The sequence below is a fragment of the Garra rufa genome, chromosome 7 (genome assembly GCF_049309525.1).
Source record: "Garra rufa chromosome 7, GarRuf1.0, whole genome shotgun sequence".
Lineage (NCBI taxonomy): Eukaryota > Metazoa > Chordata > Actinopteri > Cypriniformes > Cyprinidae > Garra > Garra rufa.
Window position 1 is genome coordinate 40,146,442 of NC_133367.1, and position 13,663 is coordinate 40,160,104.

The following is a 13,663-nucleotide window of genomic DNA, read 5'->3' on the forward strand; positions in this document are numbered from 1 at the left end:
TGATTAACAAGTTACTAGCAAGTTCCTAACATGTTTTTAGGATAATTACCATTTTCTAATATAAATTAGCATTGTTAGCATGTTGTTAACATTTCTAGCATGTTTCCAACATGATTAGAACCTTACTAGCAAGTTGTTAGCATGGATCTATCATGATTAGCATGTTTCTAGTATGTTTTTAACATGACTAGTGTGTTGTTATCCTGTTTTTATCTTGATTAGCATATGGTTAGCATGTTTTAACATGAGTAACATGACATTAGCATGTTTCTAGCATGATTAACGAGTTGCTAACATGTTGCTAGCATGTTTAACATGTTAGCATGTTTCTAGTATGTTTTTAACATGATTAACATGCTGTTAACATGTTTCTAACGTGATTAGCATGTTGTTAACGTGTTGATAGCATTATTAGCATGTCGGTAACGTATTAATAGCATGTTGCTGGCATGTTTCAAGCATGAGTAGCAAGTTACTAACATGTTGCTAGCATGATTAGCCTGCAAGCATGTTTTTAGCATTATTGGCATGTTGTTATCCTGTTTTTAACATGATTAGCATAATGCTAGCATGTTTTAACATAAGTAACATGTCATTAGCATGTTAGCATGTTTCTAGCATGATTAACATGTTACTCGCAAGTTGCTAACATGTTTTTAAGATGATTACAATTTTTTTAACTTGAATTAGCTTGGTTAATAACATTTCTAGCATGTTTCTAACATATTTCTAACATGGTACCACATTTCTAGCATGATATGCAAGTTACTAGCAAGTTGTGGACATTTTTAAGATGATTAGCATGATTAGTATGTTGTTAGCTTTATTAGCATGTTGCTAACATGTTTCTAGCATTATTAGAATGAATGCTGTTATCATGTTGCTAGCGTGTTGTTTGCATGTTTCCAGCATGATTAACAAGTTACTAGCAAGTTCCTAACATGTTTTTAGGATAATTACCATTTTCTAATATAAATTAGCATTGTTAGCATGTTGTTAACATTTCTAGCATGTTTCTAACATGATTTGCATGTTAACATGTTGCCAGCATGTTGTTAGCATGGTTAACATGTTACCACATTTCTAGCATGATTAGCAAGTTACTAACAAGTTGTTAACATGTTTTTAGGATGATTATCATTTTAAGCAAGAATGATTAGCATGTTTCTAACATGATTAACATGTTGTTAACATTTTCTGACTTGGAGTCAGAAGAAGAAATTTTGGTCTCAGAAGAAGAAGACAGAAGAATAAAGTTGAAAAAAGTTCAAAAGTTAATTATATTTTACGATATGTGACCCTGGACCAGAAAACCAGTCATAAGGTTAAATTTTACAAAACTGAGATGAGTCTATAAAATATGAAAGCTCAATAAATAAGCTTTCTATTGATGTATGGTTTGTTAGGATAGGACAATATTTGGCCGAGATACAGCTATTTGAAAATCTGGAATCTGAGGATGCAAAAAAATCAAAATCCTGAGAAAATCACCTTTAAAGTTGTCCAAATTAGGTTCTTAACAATGCATATTACTAATCAAAAATTACATTTTGATACATTTACAGTAGGAATTTTACAAAAAATCTTCATGGAACATGATCTTTACTTAATTTCCTAATGATTTTTGGCATAAAAGAAAACTCAATAATTTTTTCCCATACAATGTATTTTTGGCTATTGCTACAAACATACCCCAGAGACTTAAGACTGGTTTTGTGGTCCAGGGTCACATATATTCAAATAGAAAAGTTATTTTAAATTCACAATATTACTGTTTTTTACTGTATTTTATCAAATAAATGAGTAAAAGAGTCTTCTTTTTACAAAAAGTGTCTTCATTAAGAAACTTTGTGTTTGATAACTTTTTCTATCAAATATATGTGCTCATATTGTGATACAGTGAACATAATCATGCATTAGAGATGAAAGAGCGCAGTGTGCTTCCAGAAGATCTTTCCAGAGAAACAGACTGACATGAACAAGCCCAAAGCCATAAATGTACAGAAACAGTCCCTCAAGTCTCACGGCTGTCAGCTGAAGTGGAAGGAAACTTTGATGTTGTTTAGCTCGCTCGCTTCACAAACATCAACCCCGAGACAAGCGTCAAGCGTTCGGAGCAGTTTTGTTTTGCAGATTACATGAAACTTGTGAAATCAGCTTCTCTTTTGTCAGGCTTCTCGTTCTGTGGAGTTAATTAAGGCTTGGAGAAACACGTCCTTAGTGTCTCTGTTAAACTCTGACGTTCATTTCCTAATTTAACCTCTTTTGTTTCTTTGATAGCTGCATGAAAGGGCCCCGAATTCTCCCAAATTTTGTGTCACTTCTTGCTGAGGTCTTTTCTTCGGTGTGTTTGGGTTTTCAGATGTCGACGGAGCCTGATAACGTGACGACGGTGAGACTCATCTTGCGACAGCCCTCCTCCGAATGGCTCAATTTCAGCATTGAGGAAATTAACATTTACCCCTGTGCAAAAGAAGTACGTATGTCACAATTAGATATAGATAGATCTAGATATGTTTAGCGTTGTTTTGAGTTTGTTTTTGTTTGCTTTTCATTAATTGTATTCATTTATTTAATTTGAGAGAATACACTTTATTAAGACTACTAATACTATCAATGTAAAATGTGGCAAATTATCTAGAGTGGCTTATTTTTATCTTTCGTTGTTAGTTTTTTTGTTGGGTGTATTGTTTGTTTGTTTGTTTATTTATTTATTTACTTACCACTTGTTTTGCATTTAGGTTTGCTTGCTTTTTGTTTTGTTTAATTTTACTCAGTAATTGGAGTTGATCAATTGACATTAGTTTTTTTTTTTTTCTTTAATTTTTTTTTTAGCTCTGTTTTGTTTGTTCGTTTATTATTTTATTTTATTGGTTTGTTTGATGTTTATTTATTTTTAATTTTTTTGTTCTGCTTGATTTCTTTTAATTTGTTTTGTTTTAACAGAATTAATCAGTGAATGTTATTTTTGTCTGTCCAGCACTCCAGTTTGTTTGGTTGGGTTTTCTGTTTGTTTGTTTTATTTTGGCCACTTCTTTTGCTTGGATTGTATTTTGTTTAGTTTTTATCAGTATTTTACAGAACCTACAGAGTTGATATTTCGTTGTTAGTTATTTTTCATTTCAGCATTCAAATAACTTGTTTGTTTGTTTGTTTGTTTATTATTAATTAGATTTTATTTTATTTATTTGTAAATTAAATTTTGTTCTGCATTGTTTACATGATATTTGTTTTCATTTGTTTTATGTGAAGCATTACCACAGCAGAATTAATTAGTGGATGCTATTTTTGTTTTGTTTGGGTATATTTTTGATTTTATTTTATTTTTTTACCACTTGATTTGCATTTTGTTTGCTTGGTTTTTGTTTTGTTTGCTTTTTATTAGTTAATGATTTTGTTATGCATTGTTTACCTAATATTTGTTTTAATTTGTTTTGTTTGAAGAATTGCCACAACAGAATTAATTAGTCAATGTTATTTTTGTCTGTCCAGCACTCAGATTCCTTTTTTTTTTTTTTTTTTTTTTTTGTTGTATGGTTAGTTGGGTTGTCTATTTGTTTGTTTGTCTTTTTGGTCTTTGTTTTTGTTTTGTTTAGTTTTAATCAGTATTTTAGCACAACCTACTGAGTTGGTCTTTCATTGTTAGTTATTTTTCTTTCCAGCATTCAAATATCTTTTTTGTTTGTTTGTTTATTATTAAATTAGATTTTAGTTTATTTTTAGTTTAATTTTGTTTGTTTGATTTTTTTATTATTATTTAATTGTGTTCTGCATTGTTTACTTGATTTTTGTTTTAATTTGTTTGAAGAATTGCCACAACGTAATTAATCAGTGGATGTTATTTTTGTCTGTCCAGCACTCAGATTTGTTTTTGTTTTTTTGTTTGTTGTATGGTTAGTTGGGTTGTCTGTCTGTTTGTCTGTTTGTTTGTTTGTTTGTTTGTTTTGGCTTAGTTTTTGTTTTGTTTAGTTTTAATCAGTATTTTAGCACAACCTACTGAGTTGGTCTTTCATTGTTAGTTATTTTTCTTTCCAGCATTCAAATAACTTTCTTGTTTGTTTGTTTATTATTAATTAGATTTTAGTTTGTTTGTTTTTTGGTCTTAGTTTTTGTTTTGTTTAGTTTTAATCAGTATTTTACCACAACCTACATGGTTGGTCTTTCTTTGTTAGTTATTTTTCTTTCCAGCATTCAAATAACTGTCTTGTTTGCTTGTTTGTTTGTTTGTTTGTTTATTATTAAATTAGATTTTAGTTTATTTTTAATTTAATTTAGTTTGTTTGACTTTTTTATTATTATTTAATTGTGTTCTGCATTGTTTACTTGATTTTTGTTTTAATTTGTTTTGTTTGAAGAATTGCCACAACGGAATTAATCAGTGGATGTTATTTTTGTCTGTCCAGCACTCAGATTTGTTTTTTGTTTGTTGTATGGTTAGTTGGGTTGTCTGTCTGTTAGTTAGTTTGTTTGTTTGTTTTGGCTTAGTTTTTGTTTTGTTTAGTTTTAATCAGTATTTTACCACAACCTACTGAGTTGGTCTTTCATTGTTAGTTATTTTTTTTCCAGCATTCAAATATCTTTTTTGTTTGATTGTTTGTTTACTATTAATTAGATTTTAGTTTATTTGTAATTTAATTTTGTTTGTTTGACGTTTTTTTATTATTATTTAATTGTGTTCTGCATTGTATGCTTGATTTTTGTTTTAATTTGTTTTGTGTAAAGCATTACCACAGCAGAATTAATCAGTGGATGTTATTTTTGTTTTGTTTGGGTATATTATTTATTTATTTTTTATTTTTTTACCACTTGATTTGCATTTTGTTTGCTTGGTTTTTGTTTTGTTTACTTTTTATTAGTTAATGATTTTGTTATGCTTTGTTTACTTTGATTTTTGTTTTGTTTGATGAATTGCCACAACAGAATTAATTAGTGAATGTTATTTTTGTCTGTCCAGCACTCAGATTCTTTTTTGTTTGTTTGTTTGTTTGTTTGTTGTATGGTTAGTTGGGTTGTCTATTTGTTTGTTTGTTTTGTTTAGTTTTAATCAGTATTTTACCACAACCTACATGGTTGATCTTTCGTGGTTAGTTATTTTTCTTTCCAGCATTCAAATAACTTTCTTGTTTGTTTGTTTATTATTAAATTGGATTTTAGTTTATTTTTAATTTAATTTAGTTTGTTTGACTTTTTTATTATTATTTAATTGTGTTCTGCATTGTTTACTTGATTTTTGTTTTAATTTGTTTTGTTTGAAGAATTGCCACAACGGAATTAATCAGTGGATGTTATTTTTGTTTTGTTTGGGTATATTATTTATTTATTTTTTACCACTTGTCTTGCATTTTGTTTGCTTGGTTTTGTTTTGTTTAGTTTCATTCAGTATTTTATCAGAATCAACAGTCCATTATTTGTTTCCATAGTTTTTTTAGCATTCAATGGACACTTTTTTTCAGCACTGTTTTGTTTGTTTGTTTATTATTAATTTTATTTAATTTAGTTAGGTTAATTTATTATTTTGTTGTTGTTTTTTTTGTTTGTTTTCTTCTGCGTTTACTTATTATTTTTATTTTTTGTTTGAAGAATAACCACAACAGAATTAATCAGTTAATGTTTTTTTTTTTTTTGTCTGTCCAGCACTTAGATAGTTGCCACTTGTTTTGCATTTAGTTTGCTTGATTTTTGTTTTGTTTACTTTTAATCAGTATTTTACCAGAACCTATCAAGTTGATCATTCAATATTAGTTTTTTTTTTTTTTGTCCCTGGCACTTTTCTTTTTTGCTTGTCTGTGTTTGTTTGAAGTTTTTTTTTTATTTATTTTTTTATTGTGTTCTGCATTTTGTTTGCTTTTATTGTTTTGGTTTGTTGAAGCAGTATTTTACCAAGAATTGATTAGATAATATTATTATTATTATTTTATTTTATTTTATTTTATTTATTTATTTATTTATTTTGCTCTGTATTTTGTCTGTTTGGTTTCTGTTTAGCTAGCAACAATAAGTCATTTCCTTGATTTTTCAGAAGATGTTTTTAATAAAATTACCAGGGCAGTTTTGTTTTGTTTTGTTTTGGGTTTTTATTCTGTTGTGAATTTTGTTTGCTTGGTTTTTGTTTTGCTTAGTTTTAATCAGTATTTCACCAAAACCTTCATTCTATATATTTTTTTCCCATCACTGTTTAGTTGTTTATTTTTTATTTTTGCTTTTCTGTGTTTGATTGATGTTTTATTCATTTTTATTTTTATTTGTTTGCATTTTTGTTTTGTTTTGTTTGAAGCAGTATTTTGCCAAGAATTTATCAGCTTTTTTTAAAGTTTTTTTTTTTTTTTTTTGCTTTGTGTTTTTCTTGCTTTTTGCTGTTGTTTTTTCTGTGGTTTGGGTTTTGTTATTTGTTTAAGCTTGACGATTTTACAGCCAATTTGCACCCCAGGGGCCTGATTCAAGGCTTGTCGCAACAGATTTTTTGTCCAAAAAAATCCTCTTGTGTGGTGTCATTATGTTTGTTTTAACATTTATGACTCCTGATCATTCTGCCTCATCATTCTGATGTGAAAACCACGATAGCCAATGACAGTGAGCCTACCGGATGCTGCTTGCTTCTATAGCTAAAACTTGGCAGCCACAAACATGCCACAAAAGCAGAGTAGTGAGAAAGAACATCAACCATATGCTTTATTTTTCTTTTGTTTTGAACTGTACAACAGAACCCACTCCAGGATCTTGTGTCACTACAATCATCTGGTGTGCAGTCTTGAAAATTATAAATTTGCTCTGTGTTTTGCATTCTGTGTGAATCAGTATTTTGAAGTGAGAGATATCCGCCAAAGGTGATGTGTTGTTTTTGTCTGTCCAGGACTCAGAGCGAGATGTTCCTGTCTGGTTATCCACTCTGACACCTGTAGATGAACCTCTTGATTTGAATGTAAGTATTTTGTCTTACTGTGTAATTTGTCATATAATATGCAGCAGTTGTCATCTCATGAATATTGAAAGACGTGTTGTTTAACAGCATATACAATGCTCCCTTGAAAGACTGCTAGTACCATTTCATTTACCAACACACGAGAGTCTCTGTAGTTTCTATGTATTTATGCAGCTGCGAGGTGTTAATTAACGCTGTGGCTTCAGAACCGACTGAAAAGATAATTACTGAAATGTATGAAACCTGCATTTTTTTCAATCACTCAGCATTGTGGCCATGTCCCAGTTCTCATTTATCCGTCATTTGCATTAGAAATGTAAGACGCTTGTTTGAAGGTTTGAAAGTGTCTCTTTAGGTTTATTGATGAATGCTCAACTTAATGTTTATTTAAACAGTTTCGCCACCTGAAAAGCAGAGGAAGGAATCATAATTAATAATTTGTTGTTTACCTGCAGTATTTCAATTGGGGAAAAGGCATATTCAGTGGTAACTTTATAAGGCACTTATGAACTTGGAGTTTTAGGTTCTGTGTAAATAAGTTGAATTTTGTTTCAGGAAGGTTGTGTACTTCCTATATGTTGATATGGCAGGTTTTAGGAAGGTTAAAGACTTTTAAGACCTAGAAGTGAAAAAAATTCAAGGAATAAATCGAATGTAACGCAATACGTCAGTATAGTTTCTACAAATTTATTTGTCTTGTATTGGCAACAGTTTCCAAGTTTGGAAATACAACTTATAACAGATCTCAGATCTCCATTACTTTGCTTTTCAGGGTTTAGTTTGAATAGCTCTGCCCCAAACCACTAGAATATGGAAATAACGAGTGTTGGGTGTAACGCATTACAAGTAACATGAGTTATGTAATCAGATTACTTTCAATAGTAACTAGTGAAGTAACAGATTACTTTTACAATAAGTAGAAATTGCACTTTCTGCAGCCTGAGGCTTATTTATTGGTGCAAACAGGCCTTTATAAATAACTAGTAAAGTAATGGATTACTTTTAAAAGTAACTAGTGAAGTAACGGATTACTTTTACATTTACAATAAAGAGAAATTGCATTTCCTTCAGCCTGAGGCTTAATTTTACAGTACCAACTGTATTTCGGTTATACAGTAAGGTACTGTATAATGTACTACAGTTTACTACTGTAATTCTTTTATTTTACTATAGTTTATTGGATTTTAACATTTTTATATAGAATTAATTTTAATTTAATTTAATTAATTTAGGCACTACTGACATTCAATTCAAACAGACAATTAATACAAAATATCAAATTCTTTATTTAAATATTGCATATATAACAAAAATACAAAAAATACAGCCTTCCAATGCTGGAACAGTTCATCTTCAATATTTCACCTGTCTGACGTTTTGCAGTGTTGTATCCTCTGGATTTAGCCTTACAAAGAATATTTAGGCAACATTAAAAATAATATGGAAAAAATATATAAGCAGCTAAAAAATACATATCATCTGCATATTCCAGGTGCTGCTCCAAAACGTTTGCCACCTTTGCTCGCCATCCACTTTGTTACAGAGAGAAATTTGTTCCCTGAAAAAAAAAAAAAAACAAGAAGAAAATACAAATTTGTAAAAGGCAAACTCCATATGGCATACACAAACCTCTCAAAATCATAGTGAAGATAATTAATCTCTTACCGTGAATTATCTCAGTGTGGCTTGCCTGCTTCTGTCCTTTGTGAAGCTTCATTTGAGTTGCCTTTAAAAACACACACAGAAAAGGCAGTAAATAGTATTATTATTATTATTATTATTATTATTATTATTATTATTATTATTATTATTATTATTATTATTATTCCGAGGCATTGGGAATCGAGAGTCGATCCCATTAAGGGGAATCGACTCCTCATTCAGAGCCGTTTTCAGTTCAGCAAAACTTATAAATAAGTGCCTCTTAAACGGAAGGCTGCATATCTCATTTCTAAACTTGTCTGAGTTTAATGATGCATGCAATTTGCCTCTTGTTCGCTAATAGTTATTATAAGTCTGATTCGTTTCCACAAAAAAATCGTTTGGATAGATTATTTAAATGAACCAGTTCAAAAAACGATTCCGAAGTTGTTGTTTTTTACGGGGGAACTGGCTCATGTTGTCCACAATTTTGAGCGCTGCACAACAGAATAGATCATGACGTGATTGAGGGTCTTGATATTATTTACATTTTAAATAAATGCTATTTTTAACCGTTCTATCAGCAAATGAAAGAAAACGCAGAGAGCGCATGTTATCAGTGGCCCAGAGCGCATCTGACTGACAGCTACGCCACGAGCTCTCTATATGTTGTTGTTAAAGTTCTGTTTATTTTGTTTCAGTGTTTGCTAATTTTGTCATTTTAGACATGTCATGGCTTGTTTTATTCATGCAATAAATGCATGTCCACTGCTGAGCTGTGGGTTATGACTAATTTCATGGGCAATGCAAACCAAAAAATCAGTCAAGGTGCGTTCACACCGGACGCGAATGAAGCGGCAAGCGCGAGTGATTTACATGTTAAGTCAATGCAAAGACGTGAATAGCCATCTTGCGGCGCGAAACGCGCGAATGAAGCGGCGCGCATTGAGCGTTTCAAGCGATTGCCGCGCAAAAAACGCGCCAGTTCAAAAATCTGAACTTTGGCGAAAATCCGCGCAGCGTTAACCAATCAGGAGCTTGCTCTAGTAGTGATGGAGGCAGAAATCCAAAACAACAATGGAGGACGAAATCACCGTTGCTGTCTGTGGTTACTCGGAGCTGTACGATACATCTTTGGACTTTTGTAGAAAAAGGAATAAAAAGGATCTTGCTAGGAAGAAAGTGAGTGAAGAGGTCGGACAATCTGGTAAGTTTTAAAAAACGCTCTTTACTCAATTTGACCTACATATACATACATATTGAGACTACAAGCAAGCTAAAGCTGGCAAATTGAGCTCATTCACCTATTTTACAACTACTTTCCCGCTGACGAGTGGAAGCCCCTCCCATGACACGAATTCGCGTCTGTTGTGAAGAAAATGTCACGCGCGAAGTACGCAAATTTTACCGTGCGAATGGCGCAAATAAACTCAAATGTTCAAGCGTTCAACTACGCGCGAATAGCGCGTTTTTTTTCCGCGCAAGTCGTGTCCGGTGTGAACGCACCATCAGAGTTACAGAAAAATCTTTTTTTTTTTTTTTTACAAATAAAGCTTCATATTGTGAGAAGGCAACTTTCTACGACCTTTACATCCTGCATTTATTGTGAAATTAGCTTCATCCGATCTTAAAAACAAGAATCAAAAAAGAATCGGAAACAACTGTAAGGAATCCATTCTGGAATCGAATCCAATCGATTCCAGAACCAGGAATCGGAATCGGAATCGATTCCAAAAATTTCGGAATTGAACAGCCCTAGCGCAGATGTTCTCCGGAACTCTCCCGCTCGCGGGTTCCATCCCCGGGGAAAACCCCCGGCGCTACCTCGTTGGTTCCGTGTCGTCGGACGCGAGCGGCGCGACGTGACAAAAGATCCCATTATAATCTGTGATACTATCCACAATAGATGCTTGACCGTAAACTGATGCCCCGGTTCTGATGTACAGTAGTACTCAAAGCACGCTGTTTCACTCGCTCTGAAGGACAAACTCAGTGCAGGGCAAATCCTGTCAGGAGTGGCGCTAAAGAGGCCGTTATGGAAAATACAGTAATATACAGCAATTTTTTTAAAAATACAGTTAGTCTCTGCCTGTGGTGTTTGACGTCACAGAAAATTCCCATGATGCAAAAATAATTACAGTTATTTACTATAAATGGAATTTGCTGTATTATACTGGGTGATATACAGTAAAAAAATGTAGAAATTACAGAAATGTCTAACAGTGTGAACTTTACTCAAAGGGAAATAAAGTTTTAAAACCCGATTGACAGATATTTGTTCTTGTTTCAAGCGTAAACTAAAAAAATATTTTTTAATTTGGCTCAGTTTCTTAGTAAACAAGATTTCAGATGTTCAGTTTGCATCTCAAGTAAATGTTTCTTCATTTAAAAGAAAAGTTCACTTCCAGAATAAAAGAGTTGCAAAGAAATTAAGGTTTTGAGGAAAACGTTCCAGGATTTTTCTCCATATTCTGGACTTCACTGGGAACCAATGGGTGGAAGGTCCAAACCGCAGTTTCAATGCAGCTTCGAAGGGCTCTACACGATCCAAGACAAGAAATAAGGGTCTTATTTAGTGAAATGATTGTCCTTTTTCTGGAAAAAAAAAAAAAAAAAAAAAAAAACTAAAAACAAGTTATATACTTTAACCACAAATGCTTTTGCATTACGCAGTTTGGAAAAGTGTGTAATTTCCAGCTTTGGTAAAGTATGGCAAAAAGAAAGCAGAGTATGGAAAAGTATTTGCATTTCCAGACTTTTGCCCCTATTGATTTCTTTACAAAGGCAAATTAAGAATTCCAAAAAAATAAACAGACTTTTATGTGTGCATGAGAAACCATTAAACTTACGCTAGATTTTTAATGTTTCTTAAGTCTCTTCTCTTATTTGATCCAAATATCCAAATTTCTATTCATTTAACCAAAAAAATAAAAATAAAATAAACTCTTGAAACTGCAATTTGGACCTTCAACCCGTTGATCCCCATTGAAGTCCACTACATGGAGAAAAATCCTGGAATGTTTCCCTCAAAAACCTTAGATTCTTTTCGACTGAAGAAAGAAAGACATGAACAATCCTGGATGACATGGGAATGATTCAATTATCAGGAAATGTTTATTCTGTAAGCAAACTAATCCTTTAAGGACGTTTAGATTTGTTTACTGAGAAGGATATTAACTTTTTTTGCAATGCATGTAACATTTAATGTCAAGATTTCCAGCTCTGATTTAAGACCTTTTAAGGCCTTACATGGTGAAAGCATGAATTAAGACCATTTAAGACATTAAAAGCCCATTATTATAGACATTTAAACCCATATTATCTACTAACAGTACCAAAATCATCAAGTAAACCAAAACTCTAAAACATATGCAGAAAGAAATCGTAATGAATATTTTTTAATTAAAATAGGTTGAAAGTGATACATCTTAAAAATAAATAAATAAATAAATTTAAAGAACATTGATTCCTCTAATAATTATTCTCCTCTTTATGACAGTACTTTGCTGCCACTTGCTGGTCATATTTAATTCTGCAACTTCACAAACATATTCTTAACATTTTATTTGCATTTAGTTGTTTTGTTTTATTTTACACACTCTAAAAATGTTAAGGTTAAAATATCAGTGTAAGGGTTGGTTTCTGATGTGCAGTTGGTAATGGTTTCTGTGTGCACTATATCTTTAATAAACAGAGCAATGCTGCTATTAATGTGTGTGTGTGTGTGTGTGTGTGTGTGTGTGTGTGTGTGTGTGTGTGTGTGTGTGTGTGTGTTATGTTGCCTCATCAGGGACTTCCTGATCCAGAGACTGTTTCCTCCAGCATTCAGCAGATGTGGGCACTCACTGAAATAATGCAGGCGAGCCAAACCGCAGCTTCCATCGGACGTTTCGACGTGAGTAACACTACCATGCACCTATACCATTACTATCTTTCATTTATATTGAATTAACATGTTTATTATTATTTGCAGGTGGAAGGCTCTTATGACGTCAAATTACTGTCGTACACATGACGAGAAAGCTGAAAATCGAACCATACTACAAGTTCATCGACTGTTTATTAAGTTTATAATTTAATATCCTGAGCTACTGACTACTTGCACTAGGATAGTTGTATTTAATATTAGAATTATTATTTATACACAATGGCCCGGTTTCGCAGACAAGGCTTAAGCCTAGTCCTAGACTAAAATGTAAGTCTGAGGTGTTTCAACTGAAATAAAATTGCACTGATTGATTGTAAAATATATCAGTGCCTTTGTTTTGTCTCAAGATGCACACCAGTAATGTTTTTTTCTAAGCATGTTTATAAAAATTACTTAAATGTCCTAATTGAACTATGGTCTAATCCTGGCTTAGTCTAAGCCCTGTCTGGGAAACCGGGCCAATGTGTTTTATTGATATTTTATTCCACTTAACTAATATTTTAAGGTTCCAGTTTAACTTTATATATAAAATCGATCTATTTAATGTTTCCCATAAGAGTGGGAATTTGTCCATTTTATGCTTCTGGCTTTTGTTCTCAGCTGTACAAAACTCGTTTTTTCTGCTTGATATTGCAAATTGGTGTGTCTTACCATATTATTTTAATGTATTATCCTAATTATGAACACGGAAACAGTTTTACAGTTTGTTATTCCTCTCGTTTTTTCCCTATAGCGGCTAATGAACCGGAAGTCTCGCCCATAGCCCCGCGTTCCGCGTTAATAAAGTGGATAAATGTTTATTTTTGAGACTTTCAGCACACTATTATGTATAATATGCAAAAACGATTGACCATTTATTGGTTAAAAGTTATGGAGAGCCTGTATCTTATAAGTTGATATGTAAATGATCAAGATTGCTTTACGCATTTGTGTTCTGACATTCAATAAAAATAATCTCCCATGCCTGCAAATGTTTCCCATTTATCTTAGACTCGGTCGTTTGTAAATAATACTAATTAATCTCAGTATGTAATTACATTGATGTACTTCATTCTTAAGATTTATTGTCATATTTTCAGCACGGAATTAGATAAATAGGCTACTCATACCACGTAACGGCAAAGTAAATATAAAGACAACCTTCATGCTTCAGTTTCAAAGCGATCACTCTCGCC

General features: G+C 32.1%; 1 protein-coding gene across 1 annotated transcript in view; it reads left to right on the plus strand.

The window, feature by feature from the left end:
* Window positions 1–12,704, plus strand: part of nicn1 (nicolin 1) — a 32,542-nt gene extending 19,838 nt beyond the window's left edge. Inside the window, exons 4-7 of the mRNA XM_073844915.1 lie at window positions 2,363–2,476; window positions 6,851–6,919; window positions 12,351–12,455; window positions 12,534–12,704. Coding sequence (XP_073701016.1) covers window positions 2,363–2,476; window positions 6,851–6,919; window positions 12,351–12,455; window positions 12,534–12,575 — 330 coding nt within the window. The 3' untranslated portion in view covers window positions 12,576–12,704. The remainder of the gene's footprint in view (window positions 1–2,362; window positions 2,477–6,850; window positions 6,920–12,350; window positions 12,456–12,533) is intronic.
* Window positions 12,705–13,663: the final 959 nt, after the last annotated feature.